General features: G+C 43.1%; 1 protein-coding gene across 1 annotated transcript in view; it reads left to right on the plus strand.

Moving 5' to 3' along the window:
• Positions 1 to 21,486, plus strand: part of APLF (aprataxin and PNKP like factor) — a 182,882-nt gene that overhangs the window by 102,787 nt on the left and 58,609 nt on the right. The window contains exon 7 of the mRNA XM_073553796.1: positions 11,009 to 11,307. Coding sequence (XP_073409897.1) covers positions 11,009 to 11,307 — 299 coding nt within the window. The remainder of the gene's footprint in view (positions 1 to 11,008; positions 11,308 to 21,486) is intronic.

Genomic DNA, 21,486 nt, shown 5'->3' on the forward strand with positions numbered 1-21,486 from the left:
TTATTATGGCCCCACACCTGTAATCCCCCATATATATGATGGCCCCACACCTGTAATCCCCCATATATAGTATGATGGTCCCACACCTGTAATCCCCCATAATATAGTATGATGGTCCCACACCTGTAATCCCCCATAATATAATATGATGGCCCCACACCTGTAATCCCCCATATATAGTATGATGGCCCCACACCTGTAATCCCCCATAATATATCATGATGGCCCCACACCTGTAATCCCCCATATATAGTATGATGGCCCCACACCTGTAATCTCCCATATATAGTATGATGGCCCCACACCTGTAATCCCACATATATAATATGATGGCCCCACACCTGTAATCCCCCATAATATATTATTATGGCCCCACACCTGTAATCCCACATATATAATATGATGGCCCCACACCTGTAATCCCCCATAATATAGTATGATGGCCCCACACCTGGAATCCCCCATAATATATTTTTATGGCCCCACACCTTGAATCCCCCATATATAGCATGATGGCCCCACACCTGTAATCCCCCATATATAGTATGATGGCCCCGCACCTGTAATCCCCCATATATAGTATGATGGCCCCACACCTGTAATCCCCCATAATATAGTATGATGGCTCCACACCTGTAATCCCACATATATAATATGATGGCCCCACACCTGTAATCCCACATAAATAATATGATGGCCCCACACCTGTAATCCCCCATATATAGTATGATGGCCCCACACCTGTAATCCCCCATAATATATTATTATGGCTCCACACCTGTAATCCCCCATAATATAGTATGATGGCCCCACACCTGTAATCCCCCATAATATATTATTATGGCCCCACACCTGTAATCCCCCATAATATAGTATGATGGCCCCACACCTGGAATCCCCCATAATATATTATTATGGCCCCACACCTGTAATCCCCCATATATAGTATGATGGCCCCACACCTGTAATCCCCCATAATATAGTATGATGGCCCCTCACCTGGAATCCCCCATAATATATTATTATGGCCCCACACCTGTAATCCCCCATATATAGTATGATGGCCCCACACCTGTAATCCCCCATATATAGTATGATAGCCCCACACCTGTAATCCCCCATAATATAATATGATGGCCCCACACCTGTAATCCCCCATATATAGTATGATGGCCCCACACCTGTAATCCCCCATAATATAGTATGATGGCCCCACACCTGTAATCCCACATATATAATATGATGGCCCCACACCTGGAATCCCCCATATATAGTATGATGGCCCCACACCTGTAATCTTCCATAATATTGTATGATGGCCCCACACCTGTAATCCCCCATATATAGCATGATGGCCCCACACCTGTAATCCCCCATATATAATATGATGGCCCCACACCTGGAATCCCCCATATATAGTATGATGGCCCCACACCTGTAATCTTCCATAATATAGTATGATGGCCTCACACCTGTAATCCCCCATTATATAGTATGATGGCCCCACACCTGTAATCCCCCATAATATATTATGACCCCACACCTGTAATCTCACATACATAATATGATGGCCCCACACCTGTAATCCCCCATATATAGTATGATGGCCCCACACCTGTAATCCCCCATAATATAGTATGATGGCCCCACACCTGGAATCCCCCATATATAGTATGATGGCCCCACACCTGTAATCCCACATAATATAGTATGATGGCCCCACACCTGTAATCCCACATAATATGATGGCCCCACACCTGTAATCCCCCATAATATATTATTATGGCCCCACACCTGTAATCCCACATATATAATATGATGGCCCCACACCTGGAATCCCCCATATATAGTATGATGGGCCCCACACCTGTAATCCCCCATAATATAGTATGATGGCCCCACACCTGGAATCCCCCATAATATATTATTATGGCCCCACACCTGTAATCCCACATAAATAATATGATGGCCCCACACCTGTAATCCCCCATATATAGTATGATGGCCCCACACCTGTAATCCCCCATATATAGTATGATGGCCCCACACCTGGAATCCCCCATAATATATTATTATGGCCCCACACCTGTAATCCCACATATATAATATGATGGCCCCACACCTGTAATCCCCCATATATAGTATGATGGGCCCCACACCTGTAATCCCCCATAATATAGTAAGATGGCCCCACACCTGGAATCCCCCATAATATATTATTATGGCCCCACTCCTGTAATCCCACATAAATAATATGATGGCCCCACACCTGGAATCCCCCATATATAGTATGATGGCCCCACACCTGTAATCCCCCATATATAGTATGATGGCCCCACACCTGTAATCCCACATATATAGTATGATGACCCCACACCTGTAATCCCACATATATAATATGATGGCCCCACACCTGGAATCCTCCATAATATATTATGATGGCCCCACACCTGGAATCCCCCATAATATATTATTATGGCCCCACACCTGGAATCCCCCATATATAGCATGATGGCCCCACACCTGTAATCCCCCATATATAGTATGATGGCCCCACACCTGTAATCCCCCATATATAGTATGATGGCCCCACACCTGTAATCCCCCATATATATGATGGCCCCGCACCTGTAATCCCCCATATATAGTATGATGGCCCCACACCTGTAATCCCCCATAATATAGTATGATGGTTCCACACCTGTAATCCCACATATATAATATGATGGCCCCACACCTGTAATCCCACATAAATAATATGATGGCCCCACACCTGTAATCCCCCATATATAGTATGATGGCCCCACACCTGTAATCCCACATATATAATATTATGGCTCCACACCTGTAATTCCCCATAATATAGTATGATGGCCCCACACCTGGAATCCCCCATAATATATTATTATGGCCCCACACCTGTAATCCCCCATATATATGATGGCCCCACACCTGTAATCCCCCATAATATAGTATGATGGCCCCACACCTGTAATCCCCCATATATAGTATGATGGCCCCACACCTGTAATCCCCCATATATAGCATGATGGCCCCACAGCTGTAATCCTCCATATATAATATGATGGCCCCACACCTGTAATCCCCCATAATATAGTATGATGGCCCCACACCTGTAATCCCCCATAATATAGTATGATGGCCCCACACCTGTAATCCCCCATAATATAGCATGATGGCCCCACACCTGTAATCCCCCATATATAGTATGATGGCCCCACACCTGTAATCCCCCATATATAGTATGATGGCCCCACACCTGTAATCCCACATATATAATATGATGGCCCCACACCTGTAATCCCCCCTAATATATTATTATGGCCCCACACCTGTAATCCCACATATATAATATGATGGCCCCACACCTGTAATCCCCCATAATATAGTATGATGGCCCCACACCTGGAATCCCCCATAATATATTATTATGGCCCCACACCTGGAATCCCCCATATATAGCATGATGGCCCCACACCTGTAATCCCCCATATATAGTATGATGGCCCCACACCTGTAATCCCCCATATATAGTATGATGGCCCCACACCTGTAATCCCCCATATATATGATGGCCCCACACCTGGAATCCCCCATAATATATTATTATGGCCCCACACCTGGAATCCCCCATATATAGCATGATGGCCCCACACCTGTAATCCCCCATATATAGTATGATGGCCCCACACCTGTAATCCCCCATATATAGTATGATGGCCCCACACCTGTAATCCCCCATATATATGATGGCCCCGCACCTGTAATCCCCCATATATAGTATGATGGCCCCACACCTGTAATCCCCCATAATATAGTATGATGGTTCCACACCTGTAATCCCACATATATAATATGATGGCCCCACACCTGTAATCCCACATAAATAATATGATGGCCCCACACCTGTAATCCCCCATATATAGTATGATGGCCCCACACCTGTAATCCCACATATATAATATTATGGCTCCACACCTGTAATTCCCCATAATATAGTATGATGGCCCCACACCTGGAATCCCCCATAATATATTATTATGGCCCCACACCTGTAATCCCCCATATATATGATGGCCCCACACCTGTAATCCCCCATAATATAGTATGATGGCCCCACACCTGTAATCCCCCATATATAGTATGATGGCCCCACACCTGTAATCCCCCATATATAGCATGATGGCCCCACAGCTGTAATCCTCCATATATAATATGATGGCCCCACACCTGTAATCCCCCATAATATAGTATGATGGCCCCACACCTGTAATCCCCCATAATATAGTATGATGGCCCCACACCTGTAATCCCCCATAATATAGCATGATGGCCCCACACCTGTAATCCCCCATATATAGTATGATGGCCCCACACCTGTAATCCCCCATATATAGTATGATGGCCCCACACCTGTAATCCCACATATATAATATGATGGCCCCACACCTGTAATCCCCCCTAATATATTATTATGGCCCCACACCTGTAATCCCACATATATAATATGATGGCCCCACACCTGTAATCCCCCATAATATAGTATGATGGCCCCACACCTGGAATCCCCCATAATATATTATTATGGCCCCACACCTGGAATCCCCCATATATAGCATGATGGCCCCACACCTGTAATCCCCCATATATAGTATGATGGCCCCACACCTGTAATCCCCCATATATAGTATGATGGCCCCACACCTGTAATCCCCCATATATATGATGGCCCCGCACCTGTAATCCCCCATATATAGTATGATGGCCCCACACCTGTAATCCCCCATAATATAGTATGATGGCTCCACACCTGTAATCCCACATAAATAATATGAGGGCCCCACACCTGTAATCCCCCATATATAGTATGATGGCCCCACACCTGTAATCTCACATATATAATATTATGGCCCCACACCTGTAATCCCCCATAATATATTATTATGGCTCCACACCTGTAATTCCCCATATATAGTATGATGGCCCCACACCTGTAATCCCCCATAATATAGTATGATGGCCCCACACCTGTAATCCCCCATAATATATTATTATGGCCCCACACCTGTAATCCCCCATGTATAGTATGATGGCCCCACACCTGTAATCCCCCATAATATAGTATGATGGCCCCTCACCTGGAATCCCCCATAATATATTATGGCCCCACACCTGTAATCCCCCATATATATAGTATGATGGCCCCACACCTGTAATCTTCCATAATATTGTATGATGGCCCCACACCTGTAATCCCCCATATATAGCATGATGGCCCCACACCTGTAATCCCCCATATATAGTATGATGGCCCCACACCTGTAATCCCCCATATATAGCATGATGGCCCCACACCTGTAATCCCACATATATAATATGATGGCCCCACACCTGGAATCCCCCATATATAGTATGATGGCCCCACACCTGTAATCTTCCATAATATAGTATGATGGCCTCACACCTGTAATCCCCCATAATATAGTATGATGGCCCCACACCTGTAATCCCCCTTAATATATTATGACCCCACACCTGTAATCCCACATACAGTACATAATATGATGGCCCCACACCTGTAATCCCCCATATATAGTATGATGGCCCCACACCTGTAATCCCCCATAATATAGTATGATGGCCCCACACCTGGAATCCCCCATAATATATTATTATGACCCCACACCTGTAATCCCCCATATATAGTATGATGGCCCCACACCTGTAATTGCACATAATATAGTATGATGGCCCCACACCTGTAATCCCACATAAAATGATGGCCCCACACCTGTAATCCCCCATAATATAGTATGATGGCCCCACACCTGGAATCCCCCATAATATATTATTATGACCCCACACCTGTAATCCCCCATATATAGTATGATGGCCCCACACCTGTAATCGCACATAATATAGTATGATGGCCCCACACCTGTAATCCCACATATATAATATGATGGCCCCACACCTGTAATCCCCCATAATATAGTATGATGGCCCCACACCTGGAATCCCCCATATACATGATGGCCCCGCACCTGTAATCCCCCATATATAGTATGATGGCCCCACACCTGTAATCCCCCATAATATAGTATGATGGCTCCACACCTGTAATCCCACATATATAATATGATGGCCCCACACCTGTAATCCCACATAAATAATATGATGGCCCCACACCTGTAATCCCCCATATATAGTATGATGGCCCCACACCTGTAATCCCACATATATAATATGATGGCCCCACACCTGTAATCCCCCATAATATATTATTATGGCTCCACACCTGTAATCCCCCATATATAGTATGATGGCCCCACACCTGTAATCCCCCATATATAGTATGATGGCCCCACACCTGTAATCCTCCATATATAATATGATGGCCCCACACCTGTAATCCCCCATAATATAGTATGATGGCCCCACACCTGTAATCCCCCATAATATAGTATGATGGCCCCACACCTGTAATCCCCCATAATATAGCATGATGGCCCCACACCTGTAATCCCCCATATATAGTATGATGGCCCCACACCTGTAATCCCACATATATAGTATGATGACCCCACACCTGTAATCCCACATATATAATATGATGGCCCCACACCTGTAATCCCCCATAATATATTATTATGGCCCCACACCTGTAATCCCACATATATAATATGATGGCCCCACACCTGGAATCCCCCATAATATATTATTATGGCCCCACACCTGGAATCCCCCATATATAGCATGATCGCCCCACACCTGTAATCCCCCATATATAGTATGATGGCCCCACACCTGTAATCCCCCATATATAGTATGATGGCCCCACACCTGTAATCCCCCATATATAGTATGATGGCCCCACACCTGTAATCCCCCATATATATGATGGCCCCACACCTGTAATCCCCCATATATAGTATGATGGCCCCACACCTGTAATCCCCCATAATATAGTATGATGGTTCCACACCTGTAATCCCACATATATAATATGAGGGCCCCACACCTGTAATCCCACATATATAATATGATGGCCCCACACCTGTAATCCCCCATAATATATTATTATGGCCCCACACCTGTAATCCCACATATATAATATGATGGCCCCACACCTGGAATCCCCCATATATAGTATGATGGCCCCACACCTGTAATCCCCCATATATATGATGGCCCCACACCTGTAATCCCCCATATATAGTATGATGGCCCCACACCTGTAATCCCCCATAATATAGTATGATGGCCCCACACCTGTAATCCCACATAAATAATATGAGGGCCCCACACCTGTAATCCCCCATATATAGTATGATGGCCCCACACCTGTAATCCCCCATAATATATTATTATGGCTCCACACCTGTAATTCCCCATATATAGTGTGATGGCCCCACACCTGTAATCCCCCATAATATAGTATGATGGCCCCACACCTGTAATCCCCCATAATATATTATTATGGCCCCACACCTGTAATCCCCCATGTATAGTATGATGGCCCCACACCTGTAATCCCCCATAATATAGTATGATGGCCCCTCACCTGGAATCCCCCATAATATATTATGGCCCCACACCTGTAATCCCCCATATATAGTATGATGGCCCCACACCTGTATTCCCCCATAATATAGTATGATGTCCCCACACCTGTAATCCCTCATAATATAGTATGGTGGTCCCACACCTGTAATCCCCCGTAATATAGTATGACGGCCCCCACACCTGTAATCCTCAATCATATGGTATGATGTCCCCACACCTGTAATCCCCCATATATAATATGATGTCCCCACACCTGTAATCCCTCATATATAGTATGATGTCCCCACACCTGTAATCCCTCATATATAGTATGATGGCCCCACACCTGTAATCCCCCATAATATAGTATGATGGCCCCCACACCTGTAATCCCCCATAATATAGTATGATGGCCCCACACCTGTAATCCACCATAATATAGTATGACGGCCCCCACACCTGTAATCCCCCATAATATAGTATAATGTCCCCACACCTGTAATACCCCATATATAATATGATGGCCCCACACCTGTAATCCCCCCATAATATAGTATAATGTCCCCACACCTGTAATCCCCCATATATAATATGGTGGCCCCACACCTGTAATCCCCCATAATATAGTATGATGGCCCCACACCTGTAATCCCCCATAATATAGTATGACGGCCCCCACACCTGTAATCCCCCATAATATAGTATGACGGCCCCCACACCTGTAATCCCCCATATATAGTATGATGTCCCCACACCTGTAATCCCCCATATATAATATGGTGTCCCCACACCTGTAATCCCTCATATATAATATGATGTCCCCACACCTGTAATCCCTCATATACAGTGGGGAAAAAAAGTATTTAGTCAGTCAGCAATAGTGCAAGTTCCACCACTTAAAAAGATGAGAGGCGTCTGTAATTTACATCATAGGTAGACCTCAACTATGGGAGACAAACTGAGAAAAAAAAATCCAGAAAATCACATTGTCTGTTTTTTTTTCATTTTATTTGCATATTATGGTGGAAAATAAGTATTTGGTCAGAAACAAAATTTCATCTCAATACTTTGTGATATATCCTTTGTTGGCAATGACAGAGGTCAAACGTTTTCTGTAAGTCTTCACAAGGTTGCCACACACTGTTGTTGGTATGTTGGCCCATTCCTCCATGCAGATCTCCTCTAGAGCAGTGATGTTTTTGGCTTTTCGCTTGGCAACACGGACTTTCAACTCCCTCCAAAGGTTTTCTATAGGGTTGAGATCTGGAGACTGGCTAGGCCACTCCTTCGTTGCCCTGGCGGTGTGCTTTGGATCATTGTCATGTTGAAAGACCCAGCCACGTTTCATCTTCAATGCCCTTGCTGATGGAAGGAGGTTTGCACTCAAAATCTCACGATACATGGCCCCATTCATTCTTTCATGTACCCGGATCAGTCATCCTGGCCCCTTTGCAGAGAAACAGCCCCAAAGCGTGATGTTTCCACTACCATGCTTTACAGTAGGTATGGTGTCTGATGGATGCAACTCAGTATTCTTTTTCCTCCAAACACGACAAGTTGTGTTTCTACCAAACAGTTCCAGTTTGGTTTCATCAGACCATAGGACATTCTCCCAAAACTCCTCTGGATCATCCAAATGCTCTCTAGCAAACTTCAGACGGGTCCGGACATGTACAGGCTTAAGCAGTGGGACACGTCTGGCACTGCAGGATCTGAGTCCATGGTGGCGTAGTGTGTTACTAATGGTAGGCCTTGTTACATTGGTCCCAGCTCTCTGCAGTTCATTCACTAGGTCCCCCCGCGTGGTTCTGGGATTTTTGCTCACCATTCTTGTGATCATTCTGACCCCACGGGGTGGGATTTTGCGTGGAGCACCAGATCGAGGGAGATTATCAGTGGTCTTGTATGTCTTCCATTTTCTAATTATTGCTCCCACAGTTGATTTCTTCACTCCAAGCTGGTTGGCTATTGCAGATTCTGTCTTCCCAGCCTGGTGCAGGGCTACAATTTTGTTTCTGGTGTCCTTTGACAGCTCTTTGGTCTTCACCATAGTGGAGTTTGGAGTCAGACTGTTTGAGGGTGTGCACAGGTGTCTTTTTATACTGATAACAAGTTTAAACAGGTGCCATTACTACAGGTAATGAGTGGAGGAAAGAGGAGACTCTTAAAGAAGAAGTTACAGGTCTGTGAGAGCCAGAAATCTTGATTGCTTGTTTCTGACCAAATACTTATTTTCCACCATAATATGCAAATAAAATGAAAAAAAAAACAGACAATGTGATTTTCTGGATTTTTTTTTCTCAGTTTGTCTCCCATAGTTGAGGTCTACCTATGATGTAAATTACAGACGCCTCTCATCTTTTTAAGTGGTGGAACTTGCACTATTGCTGACTGACTAAATACTTTTTTTCCCCACTGTATAGTATGATGGCCCCACACCTGTAATCCCCCATATATAATATGATGTCCCCACACCTGTAATCCCTCATATATAATATGATGGCCCCACACCTGTAATCCCCATAATACAGTATAGTATGATGTGCATTCCTGGCTGCAGCCACATGTGCGTCGCAATGTTCAGATGATGAACGCTATTTGCGTACGCTCACCTCGCCCCGGTGATAATGAACTACGAGGGCAGGCACCCGGAAAATTAAAATGGTCGGCAGCCATCGCAGAGCACACTGTCGGCATTTATTGCTCGTCTGCGGGGGCAGAACGGACCGGTAAAAAACCCCAATGGCCCAGTCCTGGTCTGCGGACCGGTGGTTGGGGGCTCCTGGTCTATACGATCTAACAGTTTTCAGACGCCAGACCAGGCCACCTTCTATGTGAAGTTCTGACATCTACATAAAGTAGGAACTTTAGGTTCGGCATGGGGTTGACATAGATATGCTGAGTGATCGCCAGTTCTGTAGGCAGAAAGCAGAGTTTTACCAGAGTTCTGACACATATCTGTTAGTCAGTATTAAAGGGGAAATAAGGTTTCAGAATATCCCTGTCCTTTGGCTTCCTTTAAAAAAAAAAAAAAAATATTATTTTCATCCTCCCCAGGTCCAACGCTGAGTCTCTGCCACTGCTTACTGTGTCTGTTAAGGTCTACAACACTGACAGCATGTGAACAGCGCTGCAGTCAATAGCTGAGCTCGGTGATTAGCTGCAGCACTGTCGATGTACAGCCAATGAGAGCAGTAGCGGAAATTCTGCGCTGGACCAGGGAGCAGAAGTAAAGCAGGTTGTTTATTTTTCTTTTTTTTTCTTTTTTTTTTCTTTTAAACAAACTGCAGCTTCCCCTTACACTTTTTTGGTGGTTGTGCTATGATAGCTGTTCCGTGAGATCAGACCATGGGTCCTTTACACATTTTAGATTTACCATATAGAGTTGTTTCGCTGGTTTTAGTATTTTCTTTTTATTTATTTATTTATTTATTTTTAATAGGCCTCTCTCCCAACAACATCTAGTAATTTGACGAAAATCACAGCCAGACCTGTCAGTTTACAGAGGGATCATGTGGAGGACAATGAGGAAGAAGAGATGGAAGAGGAGCATGGTGACTACACTCCCAAACTCTCCATTCCACCACCTGACAACCATAGTCCATCAGGGAGTCCATCTACTTCAAACCTGAAGCCTTCAGTCACTAATGACAATATTAGTCTTAGTCCAACGTCATCCCAGAACACCCAGCAATCGCCAAAAAAGAGAGTTCCCTGCATGTATGGCGAGCAGTGCTACAGGTAAGAGCAGTTCACTTTTCATCACATGTTGAGAATAAATCCCCTGTTTAGCTGATGTAATGTGCAGATTTGCTGTTAGTCTGCTGGTCAATGGCGTTCTGAAGCTTTGCAGCCGCTGCACTGAGAGCCCCGCTGCCAGGAGGAAGTTACCTTTTAGGCTATGTGCACACGTGAGGAAATGCTGCTGACAAGTGTGACCAACTTTTTACTATTGATGCTGCCTATGCAGGGGGTGAGGGGGACCATACATATCAGGATAGGGGGGTGAGGGGTAGCATGCATACCAGGATTGGGGGGTGAGAGGACCATGCATTCCAGGATTGGGGGTTGAGGGGACCATGCATACCAGGATTGGGGGGTGAGGGGACCATGCATTCCAGGATTGGGGGGTGAGGGGACCATGCATACCAGGATTGGGGGGTGAGGGGACCATGCATACCAGGATTGGGGGGTGAGGGGACCATGCATTCCAGGATTGGGGGGTGAGGGGACCATGCATACCAGGATTGGGGGGTGAGGGTACCATACATACCAGGATAGGGATGAGGGGACCATGCATTCCAGGATAGGGATGAGGGGAGTACCATGCATACAAGGATTGGGGGGTGAGGGGACCATGCATACCAGGATGAAGAATGGGGTGCCATGCATACCAGGATTGGTGGGGGGGGAGGGGACCATACATACCATTATAGGGATGAGGGGGCCATGCATACCAGGATTAGGGGTGAGGGGGCTATGCATATCAGGATTGGGGGGTGAGGAGACCATGCATACCAGGATTGGGGGGGTGAGGGGACCATGTATATCACTTTGCTTTGTGTGATGTTTTGTTTCGAGTGGAATCTAAAAAGGAGGCATCATCTGGAGGCACTTACTTCCCCACAGCATTTATTACCCCTCCTGGTCCATGACATCATCAGGGGAGGGGGAGCGCTGCATTCGCTACCACTGTTACTTTCATAGACGTCCTCTGAAGATGTCCTGGATCCATGGGGCTGATAGAGGCTTTGAGAGAAGTAAACACAGTGCCTACACTCTGCTTCTAACTGTGATAAATATGTTTTTGTGACACCAGCGCCGGCCCACAGCTTCTGTCACTGCGCTCAAATGAGTCATCAGGGAGTGGTGATAGAAGCAGGGTAAGTGACACCAGCACCTCCCCACAGCTTATATCACCGCCCTTAGTCTAATCGTCATCAGGGGTGGTGGAAGAAGTGGTGAGTGACACCGGCACTGCCCCCGATGATCAGTTCCATATGCGGCTTGGGGTTGCATTTTGTGCCATCTGTTAGCCAATGGGTAGAGGCTAGCTAAGTTATGTCCTACTGCTCACGGAGCAGAGCGGGAGGCTTCTGGTGTAGACAAACACACCACAGAAGTGAGTTGCCAGAACAGTGCCAGTTTCATACCAGTGTGGCAAATGTTAAACTGAAATATTTATCTGTAATTAATAGTCTATGATTTTGTGTTGAATGTTGTTTTTTTTTTAATTATTGAATTTTGGCTTGTGGCCATTATTGAAAGCTGAACATTGGTCACAAGGTACGAAAAGCTTGCGGACCCCTTCCGATGGCAAACTGCGTCATAACCAGTGTGTGCACGGATACAAGACAACATGGCTTATCATGTGGATGCTGTCCAATGTGCAAAAAGTAGTAGCTCTGTGCATAGAGAAAAAACAGACTCTAATGTAACTATATGCATAAATCCCCAAACAGAGGCCAGGATATCCAAGGGGGCAGCAGAGCAAAAATCTGGGGCTGTAGGAATAGGGGATATAATCAGTCAATGGAGCAGCTAAGGCCAGAAATGAGGCTCCATGAGTGTAAGGTAAGTGGAGAAGGACGCGTCTGGCAGCTTTTCTTCACAGTAAAGTTATTGCAGTCAGGTATTCTGCTTGCTTTGTGATTACAAGACCTTTAGAGAAATGTCCGGTGTATTGCTGCTAAGTCATTGTCATTATTTATATGTTATAATTAATTTTAGTGCCGGCAAAGTAATTATTTGATCCCATTGATTTTCAGAGCAAGGACGACCATATAACATATGACTGTGGTCAGCATCTCCCTGGCCAAATAAAAACAATAGCTTTTATTATAGTAAATCAATGAGTTTCAACAGGAAAGTTAATTTATTTTTATCCAGGTAATGAAAACTGTATTGTGGGATGAATGTAATGTAGAAATCTAAGTTCAACCAAACTGGTTATGGCTCCTAGTGAGGGGATAAACCACTTTGTAAAGAAAAAAAAAGAAATGACATACAGTATATTAAAGTACGCCTGGGGAATCTACACTTACTCTCCATTCACTAGCAGGTCTGATCTGAAAATACTAGGAACATGCAGAATATGTAAGCGTCCCATCGCCTGCTTTTCACACTGTTGGCAGGTATTTGACGACCCATAGCCAGAATAGAAAAGTATTGTGCCATTTGGCTGTCGGGCATGCTCCCAGATCTCACCGGACACATACACCGCAGCCCTATAGTCACTGTCGCTCAGGTGCAGTGCATCAATAAGTAATACTTTTCAACTGTAAGGTAAGCTGACACTTTTTATTTTTCTGTATTTTATGGAATAGTTTTGGTGTCGTTTTGGCTATTAGGAAAGCAGACCTGTCACCATACTGTGCTGTCCTTACCTAGTCTGATGACCACTGCATCCAGTTTCAGTCCAGTAGGTGTACACTCTCAAAAGCAGTGCATGGCAGAGCGCACACGTTCGCTCTGCCGGCCCCATTGCAGCCTATGGCCCCGTCGGCGCACACGCCAATATCCCATCTTGTGTGGGGGGGTTCGGACGTATGCCCTGACTGGGCCACCGAGCACAAACTCTTTCAACTAGTTATTGGGGTAAAGAAAGGTTGGACATGTCTTATTTTTCTCTCTCATGAGATTTTCAGCAGCTAACTCCTCTCTCACCATTGACAACACATGCAGTTTCACCTGAGCCGAGAAAGCAGAAATAGCTGTGGAGTTGAACAAGAGCTATAAGTTGTCTATAGATCGAGAAGGTTGTACCTGTCATTTCTGGTGACTGTTGAAAATAAGTTATCGGTCAGTACGTGAGGAATAACACTTTCTCTGGCCATTTTATGACTTCTGTCCTACAATTTTCTCTGAACAGGCTCTAAATATTATTATTTTTTGTTGTCTCTGAGCAAGTAGTCAGAGACTACCTGTGTTATAATGTTTCATGTTCCTAAAGACATAAAATATTCCTGCTCTCCTGTCTGTATGTAGCAGCAGAATATTAAACAGGAGTGCTGAGCAGTGTAGCTGTGAATTCAGTGGCGGGGTGAGATTAAATTCTTACTAGAAAGCAGCAGTATGATCGATCTCTCTCTCTCTGTTGCCTCTTTTCTCTGATCCTGCCTTCTTTACCTTACCACTTGGTTTCCAATAATAAGAAGGTGTAATCTGACCCCTAAGTAAAACTGGCAGATGTTTTTAGTTCTGGGCAGGATGATTTTTTTAGCAGTGTTTCAGAGTTTATGATGAGTTCTGGGTCAAGTGATGAGAGGAAAAGAAGTTGCTCTTTCATTGTGTAAAAGAATCATAATTCTTTGTTTCTTATCGCTTATACCATTGATTTGTTTGTAATAATGACAATTTAATAGCACTTTAATAACCAGTCAGTACAGCAATTTAGTGGAGAACGCTGAGTTACATCTATGAATGAGGTCGAGGGAGGGCGACTGAATTCTGTGTAGCAGGTTTTGGGGAACGGAATGGAGGAGAGGATATATCTGCAATCTGATGTTTATTTCAGAATTCTCCACTTTTTGTTAATGTGTAAATGAGCTGTTAAGATCTATGGGCGAGACAATGATTTCCCTGAGAATCTGCCTTTCAGAACTTATTTTCATTGAAAGGGGTGCTACCAATGTAAGACATGTAATGGCCAACAGTGTGCTCTCCCAAACGATGTTTTCCCCTTTCATTTTAAAAAAAGGGAGATTCTCAGGAAGATCTATAGCCGGCCCATAGATCTTAAGAGCTAATTAACATTAATAAAAGTGTGGACCACACTGTAGTTAGATATCATATTGCAGATATCAAGGTATCATTTTTAATCCACTTACTTTGACTTGCATGCCCATGTAAACAAGTTTTGCATGGTTGATTCTGCTGACAGATTCCCTTAAATGGACTCTGTCAGCACATTTTTGCTATGTGATATGAGAGCTGCATGATGTAGGGACAGAGAACCTAATTCCATTGATGTATCATTTACTAGACTGATTAGTGCAGTTCTGATACAATCCCTTTTTTCTCTGTTGTAGATGTAGTAGTTCTTGGAATACTGAGCTGTGTATAATCCCACCCACACCCCTGATTGGCAGCTTCCTGTGTATACTGTACATTGTCAACGAGCTGCCAGTAAGTGGTGGGGGCGGGGTTAAACATTATCTGACTGCCGTTCACATGAGACCTAGTCCTGCAATAATAATCTCCTGCTGAAAAAACACTGTATAGAAACTACACAACCTGATAAATGACACATCGCTGGAAGCAGGGTCTCTTGACCTATATTACGCTGCTCTTAAATTAAATGTCAAAAACCTGCTGCCAGATTCTATTTAAAAGAAGAGCTGTTGGAAATGAGAGACCATAACTGGTATGTGAGGTCCTAAAAATTAATAGCGATGATTCTCCCCTTAATATTAAGACTTTGCCAAAATATGTGATAACGTTCCAGTCTCTCCGTCAATTTCCCTAGCATTGGTTTGATTGGGTGTCGAAAAATCCTTTTCTGTAAGGGGTAAAAACTGAGAGCTGCTTCTTTCTATAAGAAACGATTTCTGATTCTCTGAAGTGAAAAAAAATGAGTATTTAATCTTCAGGAACCTCTGTTGAAGCTATGAATGATCTGCTTGGTTGTTGATTAACACTCGACCCGCTCTTCATGTACCCGCAGGAGCCAGCATCTTCATGGCCATTAAGGTGCTGTCACACTTAGCGATGCACCAGCGATCCCGACCAGCGATATGACGCAGTCAGGATCTCTGGTGCATCGCTAAGTGGTCGCTAGTGAGCTGCCACTCAGGCAGATCTCACCAGTGACATCGCAGGGGTCGAGGGTCATTACTTACCTGTCAGACGAGGCGATCCTGACGTCCTCCCGCATCCACGCGTCGATCGTCACAACAGGAAGCTGACGACGAGAAACGGTCCTGGACGTTCTCGCTCGATCAGCGATGACCAGCGGGGGAGCCGGTCGGAGGTAAGTATCAGACATAGCGATATCGCTAGCAATATCGCTATAACGTCACAAAAACCAGTGACGATATTGCTAGCGATATCGCTTAGTGTGACTGCCCCTTTAGACAAATAACTATTTCTTCAGAACTCTGTTTCCATTAACATCGCAGTCTGAGAATTAATTCTTTGATATATTCTGTTTATGGTTGACTTATTAACCTCGACACCTTTTATGAAGAGTTACATTATGTAATAATCTCTTGATTTTAACACATCTGATAATCTTTATTAAAGTTACATCAAAACCCAAGGTCAGCGCAGTAGCGTGTGATTATTGGTACAAAGTGTTTACGCGTGACACAGACTGCCTTTCATACTGGAGGGGGTCACATTGTCATTTTGTTACGGAGTCCAATTTTACATTTGCGGAAGCTAATTTGAAGGTGACTTTTTCAGAAATAGCTGATGCAACTTGTCAAAAAAAGTCGATATCTTTGTAAGTAAATACAAATTAATGACCAAACACTGGATGCTGCTCATAACTTTTCATCTATTAGTAGTATATATAATTTGGCCAGTTGGAGAGGATTAGATTTCCTAGCACAAATGCTACTAGTGAGCTGCCTAATTTATTTAGGAGCGCTTCTCTTAATATAAAACAATTTGGAGTTATAATTTATTAACTATATCATTACAGTGATAATAAATTGATCCTCTCCTGAATGTTCTAGAAGTCACTTCAAAACCAGGTTCAGGGCAGTCACAAATAAGAGCAGATAGCATCGGGCGTCATTCATTGTATACTCGTGTCGTGCAGTGAGAACAGTAGTTTATTTGATGTGCATTTAGTATATTTATACTTGTATGGCGTGTGTTTTATCTGAAGATCCACAGGGGTCTCTTCCTGTACCTGGACTTTTAGACTTTTAGCATTTTGTACAGAGTCACTTACAAATGACGTTCTTTAAATGGCTCCTATAAGAGTCACAGCTTGATCAGTGAAATTGGCCTTGGCTGAGCTCTTGCACATTCTTTTTACACCCCATCTGCCCACTTTATTTCTCAGTTTGAAAATGTTTCAACATGTCCTGGCCTAAAGCCATGTTTAGCCTCTTAAGAACTTGTTAAGAAAATGTATAGTTATGGCAGGATGTCCTGGAACATAAAACCCACTGCATTGTATATACACGGTGTGGGTTTCGTGTGTGAGCAGGCATCAGAATATTCTGTACCTAACTGCAGCCGTTCTGACAGGTTTTGGTTTGGCAATGCAGCAGAGTTGAGGAAGCTAACCCTGCCCGCACTAGGCTCTATATTTACAATGTCTATAGACAGTGAGCTGCTTATCATAGAAGGGGGTGTGTCAGACTAGCATATATGCACTGCTGTGTCTCAGCAATGCTAAGCTCCTGGTGCTAACGCAGTCATTGCAAGCAAACAAAACCATAGAGCTTGATAAGCGAGGCATCGCTAAAATCTGTGTTTTAACCCCCTACCTCGTGCTGTCTTTAGATTTAGATAGCAAAAACCTGCTGACCGATTCCCTTTAACCAAATGGTAGTTATTGATGGGTTGCAAATATGTAGGCAATAAATGACTACTAGTTTGGTACATAAAGGCTTTTTCAAGTGGGACTGCTCTGAAACTCGTCTGAAAAAGCACCAAGAACACACTCAAAAAATTCAACATATGCATTTCCATTTCAAAATGACTTCCGCTCATATGTTCAATCCTCTGATCATCTTAAAGTGATCGTTGATTGCTTTCAGATTTCAAGAGACTCCAAATAGTTAAAATAAAATTTCAAAAATACAGATGGAGAAGAGACTTTTTAAAGCGCAGCAAGAATAAAAGCTGACATTTCCTGAAGCGTCTTATTTAAAAAAAAAAAAAAAAGCTCTGTGGGGTCACCTTCATGAAAAAGACGTGCACATACCCTAATAAGTCACGTGTACAAGTTGTGTTGTTGTATTTCATTCTTGAATGGTAAAATTACTCCATAGTCAAAACAATAGACAGTGCTCAGCAGAAGGTCATAGGTGTTTTAACCATGAGTTATAAATTGTATTAATAATACATCCAAGTAGTAACATTTCTCCTTGCAGAGAGTGACTTGTTAAGCATGTTGAGCTGATGAGACTTAAAGCTGCAATGTTCCTCTGGGAAATGTGCACACATAGTCTCTTCAGAGAGGAAGAGGATTAGAACTCTAGTGTCATCTATTGGAAGTAGCAATCCTAAAAGTCAATGTCGACCCTTTAACGAGCCTTGTCACATGACTTGAAATTCAAATTCATTTTTCTCTCATTAATGTACACTCTGCACCCCATCTTGACTGAAAAAACGGAAATGTAGAAATTTTTGCAAATTTATTAAAAAAGAAAAACTGAAATATCACATGGTCATAAGTATTCAGACCCTTTGCTCAGTAGTGGGTAGAAACACCTTTTGAGCTAGTACAGCCATGAGTCGTCTTGGGAATGATGCAACAAGATTTCCACACCTGGATTTGGGGATCTTCTGCCATTCTTCCTTGCAGATCCTCTCCAGTTCCGTCGGGTTGGATGGCGAACGTTGGTGGACAGCCATTTTCAGATCTCTCCAGAGATACTCAATTGGGTTTAGGTCAGGGCTCTGGCTGGGCCAGTCAAGAATAGTCACAGAGTTGTTCTGAAGCCACTTCTTTGTTATTTTATCTGTGTGCTTAGGGTCATTGTCTTGTTACATTTAAAGGGGTCTGAACACTTTCTGTACACACTTTATATGTATGTGTGGGTATACGGTGTATGTATGTGTGTGTGTGTGTGTGTGTGTGTGTACATATATATATATATATATATATATATATATATATATATATATATATATATATATATATATATATATGAGACCACTTTCAAATGATCAGTTTGTCTATTTCTCTTTATAGGTATATTTTTTGACTAAAATGTAAATTGTTCCTTTAGTCTATAAACCTCTGACAATGTGTCTCCGAGAAGATTACCTTACTCCAGTCCTCTATGGTCTAATCCTTATGGTCTTTGGCAAACTTCAGCCTGGCTCTCATTGCTTCTCATTGATGAAAGGCTTTTTTCTAGTTTTACATGACTTGAGCCCTGCCTCTAGGAGCTTATGAACTGTTCTTGCCGTGCACTTCACCCCAGCTGCCATTTGCCATTCCTTTTGTAGGTCACTTGATGTCATCCTGCAATTGCGGAGTGACATTCGAATAAGATGACGGTCATCCCAGTCAGTGGAGAGTCGTTTTCGCCCTCTGCCGGTCTGTAGCTTTGTTGTCCCAATGTCTGCTGCTTGACCTTGTTGTAATGGACTGCCGTCTTAGAAATTTTAAGGATGGAGGCAACATGACGCTCACTGTATCCCTCTGCTAGTAAAGCCAGAATTGAGCCCTTCTTTTCCTCACTCAAGACTTTTCTTTTCAACTCCTTTGGCATGGTTAAAAGTTATTTTTTCATTCCCATTACTTTTGGGATATTACTAGCATTTTTTTTGCCATCCAGCTTGTCCTATTGCAAGAGGATTGTGAACACCACAGCAGGGTTTTTTATACTATCCTTCATTAAATAAGATTTGGTTCAGGTGATCACCTAATCAGAAGCACATTAAGTAGAATGAGGTTTACTCTGGTAGGAATTCACCTGACACTGGAATGGCTGTCAGACATGTAGAGAAGCTGATTTTTATAAAACTGTGCAGTGTTCTCTTAATTTTTGCCAGAGCAGTATACAACATGCTTCTGAACTGCTGATCAATGATCCAAACACCTATATATTTTATATATTATATAATAAATATTTTTTATATATATATATATATATATATATATATATATATATATATATATATATATATATATATATATATATATAATTTTTTTTTTTTTTTTTTTTTTTTTAAGAAGCAGTCCTAGAGTTGGATCTCCTTTATTCTTAACCAAATAAGCTTCCTTTTCTTCTTCCATATTCACCAATGTCCTCTAGGTTTGCTAATCTACTGACAGGGACTGGTTTATTGTACAATATAGAATTTTGTATTGGTGAGATCTGTAGCCATACTTCATGATGCTTGAGTTGGGATAAATTACCTTTTTTGCCTGTGAGATTAGCTACTTGAGGCATTGTTTTATCACAACACGGTAGATGAATTGACATCCTTGTATCCATCTTCAGAGTGACCTGCTGATATAATCCAGTCCATTTAATGCTCGATATGGGACCATGCCTGTGATGTCCTTGTCTATTCCACCGAGTATAGCCGTAATCGTCAGTCTGTGCCTTGTGTATTAAGCACTTAGAATCAACTCAATGTTTTCTCAGTCTTTTTTTCACCCATCCTCTTTCATCTGACCTTGTATTCGATCATACCTTTTTTTTTTTCTATCCACTTTGCATCAACCAGATATGAGATGTTCTTTCTTAACAACTTACGTTGATGCATTCAGAATGGGCTTTTAGCGCCTTTTGGTTAAGGTAGTGTATTGCCATAGAAGATTTCTTCAGCATATAAATATATGATGGTTCATTACCTGGAAAAAAAAATCATTTGGATGTTGGGCCTTTCCCAAAGATCAAACTGTGAACCATTTATTGACCATGGTAATCTCTATAGCCATACGAATAATGCGTTTTGGGACTCTTACTTGAGATCTTAAATCTACATGTATAGAACCGAAGGAGGAGTCCTACAACCTCAAATGCGTTCTGTCTTGAGATACCTTTGCCAATACTTGCTTGGTCTTTGGGAAAGGTGGAGCATCAGTGGGAATTTTTTTTATGTGTAATCCATCATCCTGTATTTCTTCTCATCCTGTCTGGAGACCTCGGTGACTGAGCCCCCGGTGGCCGGAGACCTCTGTGACTGAGCCCCCAGTGGCTACTTCTCCTCAAACCGACCTGTACAGATATACACTTCCAATTCAAAAAGCGGAGCATCTTTTATTAGGGACCTTGA

This window comes from Dendrobates tinctorius, unplaced genomic scaffold (assembly GCF_039654945.1).
Source record: "Dendrobates tinctorius isolate UK_male_01 unplaced genomic scaffold, ASM3965494v1 ptg000203l, whole genome shotgun sequence".
Lineage (NCBI taxonomy): Eukaryota > Metazoa > Chordata > Amphibia > Anura > Dendrobatidae > Dendrobates > Dendrobates tinctorius.